Source organism: Euphorbia lathyris, chromosome 5 (assembly GCF_963576675.1).
Source record: "Euphorbia lathyris chromosome 5, ddEupLath1.1, whole genome shotgun sequence".
Classification (NCBI taxonomy): Eukaryota; Viridiplantae; Streptophyta; class Magnoliopsida; order Malpighiales; family Euphorbiaceae; genus Euphorbia; species Euphorbia lathyris.
The window spans coordinates 3991524-4004443 of record NC_088914.1 but is presented as its reverse complement, the minus strand read 5'-3'; the positions used below and the strand labels follow the sequence as shown (position 1 = coordinate 4004443).

The 12920-nt window shown below is 35.3% G+C and overlaps 1 protein-coding gene across 1 annotated transcript; it reads right to left on the bottom strand.

Moving 5' to 3' along the window:
• Positions 1–7138: 7138 nt before the first annotated feature.
• LOC136230741 (isopentenyl-diphosphate Delta-isomerase I) lies at positions 7139–11402 on the bottom strand. Its single transcript, XM_066019909.1, has 6 exons — positions 11108–11402; positions 10210–10265; positions 8977–9068; positions 8003–8105; positions 7778–7915; positions 7139–7696 (listed from the first exon to the last, which is right to left on the bottom strand). The coding sequence occupies exons 1-6, from the start codon at positions 11377–11379 to the stop codon at positions 7443–7445; spliced, it is 915 nt and encodes a 304-aa protein (XP_065875981.1). The 5' UTR covers positions 11380–11402; the 3' UTR covers positions 7139–7442.
• Positions 11403–12920: the final 1518 nt, after the last annotated feature.

Sequence of the window (12920 nt, the reverse complement as noted above, 5' to 3'; positions counted from 1 at the left end):
ATAGAATAATATTTCTAATATTTAGTTTTACTTAATATTAAGTAAAACTAAATATAGTTATCGTAATATTAAGTATTTCGAGTATAATATATATAGTAATAATGATAGAACTAAATTTATATTTTTTTTTTATCAATTATAATCATGTCCTTTAAGTTTATAAGGAAAATTCAAGTTCGAAAATAAAATTTGGTTAATCACTAGTATTTAGAACAGTTCGGTTAATATAATGTTATTAATGTTATTATTTGAAAATTATATTTTTAACACTTTAAAATCACATTTTTATATGTTCAAATTAATGTATGGCAGTTCATGAAGGTCCGGTTTTCACACGTAAAACGGCAAGTCAACAGTTTGGCAAATGAGTTAGTTAGGCGTGCTCGGTTACTTTCTGAGCCGATAATCCTAATAGAAGAACTGCCTAATGGCATTGATATATTGTGTCTAGGTCTGGCTGATAAATGTAACCTCAATTTAGTTTTTTAATGCAAATGTAGTTTATTTTAAAATAAATAAATAAGTAAATAAAATAAAAAATATTATAAAAACGATATATAATTTTAAACTAGACATAGCATTAGTTTAAGGGGAAAGTTCAAATAAAACCCTTGTGATTTTACTAATTTTTAAATAAAGGACTGTGGTTTATTTTTTGTCAAAACGAGGACTGAGGTTTCGCACTTTTAATAATGTTATTAAAACTATCTTTAACGACCTGGAAATGAAAATTTTCAAGAATTAAAGTTGTTCAATGTCATATTTTCTATGGAACTACATTTTCGATTTTAGAAAATCATCTTTTTTGGAACTTTCTCTCTCTAAACATTAACTTTCTCTCTCTTTACCAAACATCATCTAAATAATCTCGAAATAAAAAAGTTGAAGAATTAAAGTTGCTTAGAATATTAGTAGTTCTTAAAATATGTCATTTTTGAAGTTGTTAAGGGTGATTTTAATAGTATCAATCGAAAAAGTCCTTATTTTGCTAAAGTTGAAAACCTCAGTCCTCGTTTTGACAAAAAGTAAACTACAGTCCTTTATCTGAAAATTAGTGAAACCACAGGGGTTTTATTTGAACTTTACCCTTAGTTTAATTCCTTAAATTAAAACTTAAAAGGTAATTGGGATTTTAAATTTTTTTTTTATTAAAAGTGGAGGACAGGGAAGGAAGGTCTAAGACATCCCAACAAGATTGGCACCCTTAGACCCCCACATCCAAACCCGAATGATATAAAAGAAAGAAAAGGGCACACAAAACAATCAGTGTTAGAGAGAAACTAAACAAAACTAAGTGAATTGATACAAGTCTCGACCGTTACAATTATCCCAAATAAAGCTAGAACAAAACGACGGATATGTGTCCCACCAATGACTATCAGAACTAATCCTACCAAAGTTAGCCAATGCATCGGCGGCTTGATTCCCTTCCCGAAAGACATGGGAAACAACAAATTGCATACACGTGATCATGTCTCGACAATCATGCCAGTCATGATGTAATTCCCAAGGAACCAACATGCGATTGTTCCGAAAAAGAGCCACCATATAAGCTGAGTCGCCTTCAAGCCAAAGACGTTTCTAGCCTCTATTGAAAGCTACACAGATCGCGTATAGAGCAGCAGTGAGCTCCGCAATGTGAACCAGGTGACAAGATGTAGGAAAAGCGAAAGAACCCATCGAGCGACCAAACGAATCTTTAAAGACGCCTCCACAACCAGCACTTCTAGGAGTAACCGAAGCGTCATAATTGACTTTGATCCAACCAGGCGGAGGCGCAAACCAACGAACGGGAAGGATCCGAGGAGCTAAAGATCAACAAGGCAATAAATTGAGTGTCTGCAGCAAGTGAAGCTCGACCATGGAGTTCCAGACTGAACGAATTGTCAAGAGGTCTTCCCAATGAATCTGTAACCAAAGCAGACGCAACGCATAATGGATGCTTGGAGTTACGTCTGAAAAAATGGCATCGTTGCGAGTTCTCCAAATCACGTGTAGAACATCACTGCACCACAAAACAGAGATTTGAGAACTAAAACATTGAATCGTAGCCCAGCTCAGTAAAGACGGGAGAGGGACATAAATGTCGATGCATCTGCCGAATAGGGAGGACACACAAAGCCAAAGAGCACGAGCAAAACGACAGTCCATGAATAAATGTTTCAGGGATTTCGTGTTTAAACTATTGAAATCATCAATTATATCCTTTAACTAAGTAAAAATTATCAATTGAATCTTCATCTATCCTAAAATTAAAAACTATGACTATTTGACATAATTATAATAAACTCCGTGTTGGATCAAACTGTTCGACCGAATGATTTTCGATAAGAACTCAATTGATGAATTCTACTTAAGATTTTGACTTAATTGATGATTTTTACTTAGTTCATATATCTTATTGATGATTTTGATAGTTTAAAATCCTAATTGGTTTTGAAACTTTAGTTTGGGGAGCCAGGTGGGTATTATACCTTAGACTAATATGAATTTAATAATGCCCATTTAATTTAATAAGATAATTACAACTGATTAATTTGATAATTCAAAGTTAAATACGTGCCATTGTAATTTATGTAAGGGATAATGTACCAAAATAGGTCTAAGATTTTTGGGGAAAGTATCAATTTAGGCTCCATCTACAAAATAGTACCAATGTAGGCTAATATTTAAAAAAGAGTACAAATTTAGACATTGATAACAAAATGTGATATGTCATTCATATTACTCCGTTAAGTCTTGATTTCTCTCTCCATGTATAATTGACAAAATTTAACGAAGTAATATGAATGACGTCTCATATTTCATTATCGATGCCTAAATTGATGTTATTTTATACGTAAACTCTAAATTAATCTTTCTCAAAAAAGCTTATGCGGATTTGAGTAACTTAGAGCATTTACAATGGGAATTTATGAAAAGCTCGTTAACCTCCAAAAGTAACAATGATGTATTGGAGAGCTGCAGCTTTGAGTTAAATAATATTTTTATTAAAAAATTATAGTAATATATATTATTAAATTAATTAGTAAATCTTAGATATTTTTATTAAAAAATCTTTGCAGTTGTTTGTCACCAGATTTAGAAATGGAGGAATTTGAAGATTTTTGAAGGAGAAATGGTTATTATTTCTAATTTGGTTGATTTCTTCTCTAAAAAATTCTGCACTATTATTGATAGCTTCAAAGAGGACCCTCTTGTTAAATCTATCCAGAGGAAGGCGGTCCATCTCTTGGGCTGGTGTAGGCCTAGCAGAGGGTTGGTGAAGTTAAACACTGATGACTCTTGTCTGAAGGACGGGAAAATCGCTGCTGGAGGAGTCCTGAGAGATGATGGGGGTGTTTGGGTTTCTGGGTTCGCTCAGAATCTTGGGATGAGTTCTTCCTTTTTTGCCGAGCTTTGGGGGATCTTTTTTGGCCTTAGAGTTGCTAAGAGTCTGGGCTTGAAGAATTTGCTTGTAGAATCTGATAACCTCGAAGCTATGAAAATGATATCAGAGGAGAATGCTATTTGTTTGAATAGCCAGAATTTAATCAAAGGTATTAAAAGGATTTGTTTCTCCTTTGAGTCCATCAACTTCAGTCATATTTTCAGAGAACAGAACCGGGTGGCGGATCGTTTAGTAGCTGAGGGTCATGAGAATATGTTGGGAGTCACTACTTTCGCTTCTCCTCCTACTTTTCTTTCTTCTCTCCTTTTGACTGATGTGGTGGGGTTAGCTTTCCAAATCTAATCCCGGATTAGGCCTCTTTTTTGATTTTTTGGTTTGTTTTTTCCTTTCTTTTAGTATCCTAGATAATTAAATGATTGTAGTATTATCTATTGGATATAATATTTTAATAGATTGAAAATTTATTAAATCATCCTAACGTTAATGATATGTCTTAATTGAAAGATTTGAAATTAACAAAAGTCAATGCTTAAAGATATTTTTTCATTATTTTATTCCAGTGAATACAGGTGGTGATGGCGATGACTGTTGATGGTTGACGGTGATTTAATAATTTATTTATTTATGGATTAATTAATTATGGTATAATATTCATTTCGCTTCCCAAATAAAATTAAAAAATTAACTTAGATTTTAAACTATCAAAATTACCAATTAGTTTTTGAATTGAATAAAAATTAGGAAAAATTATAAAATTAGATCAAATGGGAGGCTCATTTAATATTTAACTCATTTACTCAACCTACTATATATCTAGACTGATTTTATATGACTTTCCCATAATACCCTCAATATTTACGCGCGTCTCCCTTCCTCCCGTCTGACTTCGCAGATTCGATATTATGCGAAACCTGCGAAGCTAATGTTTGGGTTTACTTGATGAATTTAATTAGCATATGCGAAGCCTGTATGTGTTTTGAAACTAATTCGTGAAGTGGTATATAACAAAAATGCCAAACAAGAACGGATTCTAACATTAAAATCATAACATTATCAAAATTTACAACAAGATTGCCACAATAACAACATTAAAATCATAACATTATCAAAATTTACAACAAGATTGTCACAATACTCCTAACAAATCACTTCAAAGTGAACCTGACTAATCTGGACGGAAATTTCTCTCTACAGGAAGTCCAAACCTTTTGGGATGGACGTGTCCCATGGTGCACACCAAGATTGGCACAATCTCTCCTAACCAATCATTTTAAAGTGAATGTGTCAATCTTGAGGGAAATTTCTCCCTATACAGGAAGGAAAGTCATCTCCCCTGCATCCGAGGACGCCGCCTTCTATAAAGGAATGTTATGTAATCAACCACCTTCAGGAAAAATTAATCGTGTTAGGCAGGGAAAAAGACGATTTTAGCTTCGCGAAACGAGGATTAGCGAAGCATGCGAATGTAAATGTGCAGGGAAATAGATGATTTTACTTCGCTAATCGATGTTTTCGCGAGGTATGCGAGGTCTGAAACATGACGATCTACGTCGCATATCGATGCTTTTGCGAAGTCTGCGAGGGAAATCATGAACTTTTCTACTCGCAGACTTCGCGAACTAATCGATTCACGAAGTAGATCGTCACGTTTCAGGCTCTTTCTCTTCGCAGATCTTCGTGAAATCATCGACTACGCGAAGTGTATTCATGAAAAAACGCATAAAAAACAGCAGTTACTTACATTTTTCGCGTCTTTCACCCTTAAAAGCGACAATAACAATATGATAAACTGGGAAAAAACGATGGAAATAACGTAGAATAACCATTTCTTTGATTGTAACAAGAAGAAAGAAACCAAGTAACGAGCAGGAACATGAAGATGAAGAACCATGACTTCGTTTTTTAGGATTAGGAAGTTGCAGAATCAAGAGATGAAGAGAGGAAAAAGAGAAATTCATTGTGATTTGGAGAAATTGTGCAGATTTCGTGCAATTTAAAAGAAGATAGGAAGATCAAAAGTCTTCGAATCATTAATGGAGGAGCCAACAACCGTTCGCGCACCCAAGGAGAAGAGGGGAGAGAACGTTCGCGTAAGGGGAAGTGGGAAGGTTAGGGGTATTATGGGAAAGTCACACAAAATCAGTCTAGATATGTAGTAGGTTGAGTAAATAGGTCAAATATGTAAATGGACCTCCCATTTGACCCATTTTTGTAATTTTCCCTAAAAATTATCGATTAACCAAAAATTATCAATTATCTCATCGAAAATCATTCGATTAAACTGTTTCATACCTTCTTTTCTAACTCATTTTAAACCAACACAAAAAATTATTACCGATAATGAGTTTGATAGTTCAAAATCTAATTGACTTTCTCAAAAAAAAAAAAAAAAATTAAAGATCTAATTGATTTTGAAACTTTAATTTAGAAAGGGAAGAAGTGTCATACCATTAATTAATTATTTGGGATTCAATTTAAATAATGTATAAAATTAAACTTTATTGAACTTTTATAATTTTGCTTAGAATAAAGCATCTTGGAGCATTTTTTCCAAAAAAAAATAATAATAATAATAAAAGAAGCATCTTAAAGCACATGGATCTCATTATCATATACTTTTCGATAATTTATAGACAAATATTACCATTAATTATATTATAAGCTTATACCACTGTTTCACGAAAAATTATTAGAATCATTCAGTTTTTCATGTCAAAAATAAAGAAATTATAGAACAAATAAAAAAAACAAAGAAGTTATAGAACAAAAAAAATTAAAAAAATTAAAAAGCAGAACAGTTCAAGGATTCTCAAATAGAAAACTACAACTCGAAAGAGAATAAAACTCAATTAACAAAAAGATAGATTGAATTGGAGTTAAAATCTACCAAAAAAAATTGAATTGGAGTTAAAATTAACACAATTTCATAAACGTTGATTTAAATTAGTGTTAAATTTACATTTCCCAAAGGTAGAGATGCAAACGGGGCGGGGCAGGGGATTCCTCATCCCCATCCTCGCGAGTCAGACGAAGACAGATTTGTCCCCCATCCCCGTCCCCACGGAGATCCCTATCCCCATTTAAAAACACGTTTTCTCTATTCCACATCCTCGTCCCCGCGGGGAATCACCATTTATATTTTAAAGAAATCATTATATATTTCTTTTCTCTTTCTCTTTTCTAATTCTAGGTTTCTCCTTTCTAATTCTAGGTTTTGTTCGAAAGAACGACAGAGATATTATGCCTTTAGTTTAGGTTAGAAAAAATATTCATTTAGTCCTTAACTAATATTTTATTTATCTCATTTAATTTTTTATTTGAAAATAGGTCTATTTAATTTAAGTTAAATGTTATAAATTATAATATTTAAAATATAATTTTAATTATAATGAAGAATAATTGGGGATCCGTCAGGGATTCCCCATCGGGGATTAACAGGGCGGGTTCGGGAATCCCCACGGAACGGGGATACCATTCCCCATCCCTGTCCCATGGGGATTCTTATCGGTGATTCCCCGTCCCCATCAGGACGGGTCACCAAGTTTCCTTTGGATCCCAATTCCAATATGAGCCTCATGCTTCATTAGCCCAGACTGCTCCCGAAAGAATACATATAGTTTTAAAAAAAATCCTATACTTATAATCCGATAACTCCAGTCTCCGCCCCACTTACATCCCTACCCAGAGGTCATTTTGATACCTTCTCCGTATGTTTTATTAAGTAAGATCACAATGCGCGTAACAAAATGGGTATAAAATGTGTATAAGAACTCCTTTTCAACACACAATGAGCACATGTTATTCAGACCAAACAAAAAAAACATGTCCTTAAAGATTACACAATCTAAGAAATGTATGAAGATCAAGATCCTTATCCAAGATTAAATTTACTAGTTTTAAGGTATAATAACTCAAGATTCAGTTGAAAAGTGCAAGAACATCAACAGAACTCCAACTTCCTTGGAACTGCTTTACGACCGAACTTTATTCAAATTAAAGCCGAAGACAACGCGATAAGATAAGCTAAATCCTGAGTAGAGTGTAGTATATATCAAGTTAACTTGTGAATGGGTTTCATGTCAGCAACTTCCTTAAACGTACCGTTTTCGACATGTTCCCACCATTTATACAAGAAATTGTCCACGACGAGTCTGAACCAAGGCGAAAGCTTCAGGCCTTCCTCGCCTGCATCTGCTTTCCTCAGAAGCTCTTTCAACTGATCCCGGTTAACATACTTGATATCAGCTACCTCATCTGGGTTCGGGTTTACATTAACGTCGCGGACCATGAAGAGTAAGTAGTCAACTGCAAATTAGGAAGAATGACATGAGTCAAGAAAATAAAGCATACGGAGAATCTTAGTAAAACGTGAGTTGTGGAATTTACGTTCATGCTCTCCCCACTTCCCATCGGAAGGTGCCTTGTATAGAATGCGCCCGAGTGGAGTAAATTGATCTACTGGAACATCTTCTGCTGGGATACCGAGCTCATCCAAAAGCTTCCTTTGTGCAGCATTTCTCACACCTGATAAAAGAGAGGAAATTATTACACGCATCCGATTGAAAGCTGGGTTTATAGTGATGTATAAAAAAATGGAGAATCTATGTATACCAAGATAATCATCTTCGATAAGCTCTGATTCACGATACAAAGGATGACTGCAACAAGTATTTGTCCACACGAGGGGAAATGTCACCTTTGTTGCAGAGCGTTGCTGGGAAGGAAACGAATAAAAAGGCATATAAAATTCGAATTTCTCAAAAACATCTACAAAATAACAGCTGACAAAAGAAGACTAGTCTGTCCGACAAATATTTAACATCGCCAAGAAAAAGTAGAAGTCTTTCTGATTATTTACTAGTTTCAGCCATGTGGCAGTTCGAACTTAATTAGTTTCAATTTTCATCGATTAACATCTGCAATTGGTTGCTCCTTTTCATGCTCTTGTTTGCCTTTTCACTCAAAAAGTAGAGTTTTAGGTGTTTGGTTAGTGACCTTCTGTTTGCCTTTTACACCTTAAAAGGCAGCATTAGGTGTTTGGTTAATGACCTCTTGTTTGTCTTTTACACCCGAAAAGCAGTCTTTTACAAAAGCAGGGAATTTCTGCTTTTTGGAAAAACAGTTTTTTCCAACAGCAAACAGCAACAGCAAATAGCAAACCGTAACAGCAAACAGTAGGTAAAACAAACGGGTAAACTTGTATACCGAAAACTACACCCGAACTGAAACTGTGTATCCTTTTCCCTCCAGTACCCTAACCACGCCTCATAGTGCTTCAAACACAACTTTATTGCCAATCTTTCTGTTGCAATAATTGGAAAGCCCGAGATCTGATGAAACAATCTAAGTTTGTGTTGAAATTACAATTTTATTCTCACATATCTGATTCGTGAAGACTACTAAAGGTCAAAGGTTTTAGATCCTCGATTATCCTCTTTCATTTGTTTTGCTCTTCTAATAATAACCAATATATGCCACTTATGGTTCGTTTACGATGATTCTGAAGTAGACGACATTATGTTTAAATTTCGAATCGATTACGTGCAAATCTCAATGTTTTAACCACATTAGCAAAGATCACATACCTGAAGAAGTAGCTCATATTTCGAGTTGAAGAGAAATACGCTAAAAGCTCTGTGTAACGAGTTACCCTTCAAAATATTTTCCCATAAATGACCTGCAAATTTTGGAAGCACAAAATAAGAACACGAGCCAAAAAAGAAGATTATAGTTTCTCCAAACTATAAAAGGTGTCTACTCTTAAAGTTGGGTAAAATGCAACAGGTTATGCACCCGAGATTGAAGTAACGGTAATAACCCTTCAAGTTACTAAAACACGGAGCAATTAGAACATGAGTCAACCAAGAAGATTATAGTTTCTCCAAATTATACAAGGAGTCTACTCTTAAAGTTGGGTACTACACAACAGGTTATCCACCCGGGAATGAACTAACGATAGCAACCCTTCAAGTTACTGAAACACGGAACAATTAGAATATGAGTCAACCAAGAAGATATAGTTTCTCTGAACTATACAAGGTGTCTACTCCAGAAGTTGGGTACAACATAACAGGCTATGCACCCGAGATTGAAGCTACGATAGTAGTAACCCTTCAGGTTACTAAAACACGAAGCAATCAGAACATGAGCCAACCAAGAGGATTATAGTTTCTCCAAACTATACAACGTGTCTACTCTTAAAGTTGGGTACAATGCAACAGGTTATTCACCCGCAATTGAAGTAACGGTAATAACAACCCTTCAAGTTACTAAAACACTGAGCAATTAGAACATGAGCCAACCAAGAAGATATAGTTTCTCTGAACTATACAAGGAGTCTACTCCGGAAGTTGGGTACAACACAATAGGCTATGCACCCGAGATTGAAGCAACGATAGTAACCCTTCAAGTTACCAAAACACGGGGGAATTAGAACATGAGCCAACCAAGAAGATTATAGTTTCTCCGAACTATACAACGAGTCTACTCTTAAAGTTGGATCAGCACCCGTTATCAAAGTAAAGGTAGTAGCAAAATTGCAAGATTTCAACTCCAAGCAAGCTTCTTATGCAAATTGCTCTTATGAGAATCAGCAGCTTAAAAAGCCACCAACAAATAGGAGACTCAGTGCCCGTTTGGTTCTCATTGGTGTAGCTCCTTTTCGATGTTTTACTTCAACCAGTAGATATAAAGTGTTTAGTAAACGGCAACAATTGAACCAGATAAGCCTTCATTTTCATACAACTATAAGTGAACAAGGCTAATTTCGAAGGAGAAAAAAATAATCAAAAAAATAATGCTGAGAAAATTTGACTTACAACTATATTTGGAGACATGACCGACAACACCATCATTCTCGTCCACTAAAATGCATCTGCAAGCAATTAAAATTAGAGAAAATTGTTCAGACATCAGATTATATGGTAAACCACAACCCATCTAGGTGATCTTTCATCCCAAAATCGGATGTCGAGTGCATCTTTTTCAATAAAATAAATGATACGAAATGTTTGTTTGGTTCTCCTTTTCCTAGCTCCTTTTTGAAGTTTTACCCCAAACACCAGATATAGTGTTTGGTTAGCATTGAAAAACAGCAGCTTATAGCTACATTGGAAGGAAAATTCAGCTAAGATCTACTTGCTACTACAAGTAAACAGCTAAACAGTCTAACCAAACAGGTCCAATATAGCAAAAAGAAAAAGCAATTTGGGGTTAACAATATAGCAAAACAATGGATTAGCACCAGAAAAGATCATCAATGAAGATGGATCTGAGATTTTATACCTCAAGCTTCACAAACGAGAAATTACTAGATTGTGAAATTTGTCAAAGAAAAACTCATGAATTTCAACTAAACTAAGCTCAACCTTATAGGACTACTGTTTTTCAGATCGTCTTCTGTAATTTTCAACTGAAAAAGGCAACCCAATCGAACCTAGAAAGTCAATTAAACATGGAATATGAGAAATCACCACAAATTGAAGATTGTTATACCCTTTTCTTGTTAGTCAAAACCCAAAACCTTCTTCAAAATGAAGTCAATTCAAGCATACACGCAATTACAGTTGGAAACAAAACACAATTTGTGCCTCTGAAAGCTAATCCAAAAACCCCCAAAACTCATCACATTAAAATCAATTACAGAAAATAAACAAAAAGCAATTTCAGAAGAAAACGCCAATAACCAGAGAGAAATTTGGGGGAAGAAAAACATACTCATCCTCGAACATGAGGCGTCTCTGAACAGCATCCATGCCAGCATCAGGAGCATCACCCATGGTGATTTTAGTGGAGGTAGAGGTAGAAACAGAACTAGAACTAGAAGAAAACGCCCTTAGAAAAGGAGATGAAGTGAGTTTAGAACTCTGAGGTTTTCTGAGATTAAAGGAGAGAAAATGCGTGAAACGATGAGAAATAGAGGAGGAAGAAGAAGATGAAGAAAATTTAGTTGCGGTTGGGGTGTAAAGAAGGCGAGATGTGAGAGACATGTTTATTATTTTATTTTATTTTTTGTTATTAATAATAGATAGGGGAAGGAAAAGGGTAATATATGGAATTTGTGGGACTCTCCGCCGGGTCGGGTTTTTATTAATTGTGAAAGTTTTAAATGTGCTTTTAGAAAATTTGGTACCTATTGGAAATGTTTTAATGATGCTACCTAGATAATAAATAGGAAAAGAAAAATTAGGTAGGATATTTTTTTTTTTCAAACAAAACCTATACTTAGAGCCACTGTAGGGTTGGCATTGGAATGAGAGTGATGAGCCATTACATAAGCTGCTCATTCGTTAATAGTAGAACAAACGTCACAGAGTAATTCGGACGTGATTGAAAACTAGAACATATATGCCAATGAGGGTTGGTCTGAGTGGTAAGGCGTTGAACCTCTGCTTGACAGGTTTGAGGTTCGATTCTCCACTCCATCAAAATTTAGCCCTCATTGGTAGATGAGCTGCCATGACACACCCAAACTGCAACGCAAAATAAGAATATAGAACCAAAAGAAAAAAACTCTCAGAGTAATTTTTTGGTTGTGCAAACCAAAAAAAATGATGACTTTGGGTTGTACCAAGTCTGAAACCAAGTGGCTTTATTTTATTTTTTTTGTCCCATAATCCCCCCACTACTTAACTATACATATTGTCAAATATCATATCAGTAGATTTTGCTTTTTTTTATCCACATATTATCCCATAATGCTAAGCTTTCCGTGAGTTTAGACGAGATAATACCGCTTGACACCGAGCTATAACCTGCCAGAACTGTTTTGTGGTTACGAAAAACACAGCGTCAACATTGCACTTCATCTCCCCTTCACTCAGTTTAACCCATATGCTGGTCGATCTTTGCACTTCAGCAATATTACAACTTTCCACCCGTAGTTGCCGTAACTCCTTCCCGTGTGCAAAAATTGGTTGCACCAAACACCACCTCCTCTGACTCCCATTGCGACCTCATCCACAGTAGTTGGTCCCACTGCTGCTAGATGGCCCATGATACAACTGTCGTGCGGCTTGTTGTCTCTTTCCTCAGCCGCACTAGAACCTCAAGGAGCCAGTCTTCGATCCATTCCCACTTGATGCCCGACTTTGGTAAATTAGCTGCCTCCCAACAAGCCACCGCATATTGGCATCCAGTAAATAAATGTCACTCATGCTCAACATCCCTGTCACACAATAAATAATTAATTAGGATGTTGATATGTCGGGAAGCTAACTGAGTCCGTAAAGATAATATTTTAGAATCCACTCTCCATAAAAAGACTTTGACCTTTGACGGGACATCAATGCTCCATAACAGTTGTCAGCCAGTCCTGCTCAGCCCCTCATTCCTCACACCCAGGGCCGTTCCTGACCTTTTAGAGGCCCGGGGCGAGATGATAATTTGGGCCCTCCATATATACATTCTACTTTTTTTTTAGTTGTAGGTCAGATGATTTTTTATTATTATTACAAAGGATAAGATACAAATTCAGTCATATTGTTATTAGGAGAGAGCAATCAGCGTTAATGCATAAAATAGTGCAATT

Bases quoted from the DNA above. Each gene is read 5' to 3' on its own strand.
- LOC136230741 (XM_066019909.1), bottom strand. From the start codon at position 11,379: ATGTCTCTCACATCTCGCCTTCTTTACACCCCAACCGCAACTAAATTT. The intron at 9,069-10,209 runs GTAAGTCAAATT...CAAAATTTGCAG, and splicing joins TCATGTCTCCAAATATAGTT to GTCATTTATGGGAAAATATT. The intron at 7,916-8,002 runs GTATACATAGAT...CTCTTTTATCAG, and splicing joins TATCGAAGATGATTATCTTG to GTGTGAGAAATGCTGCACAA.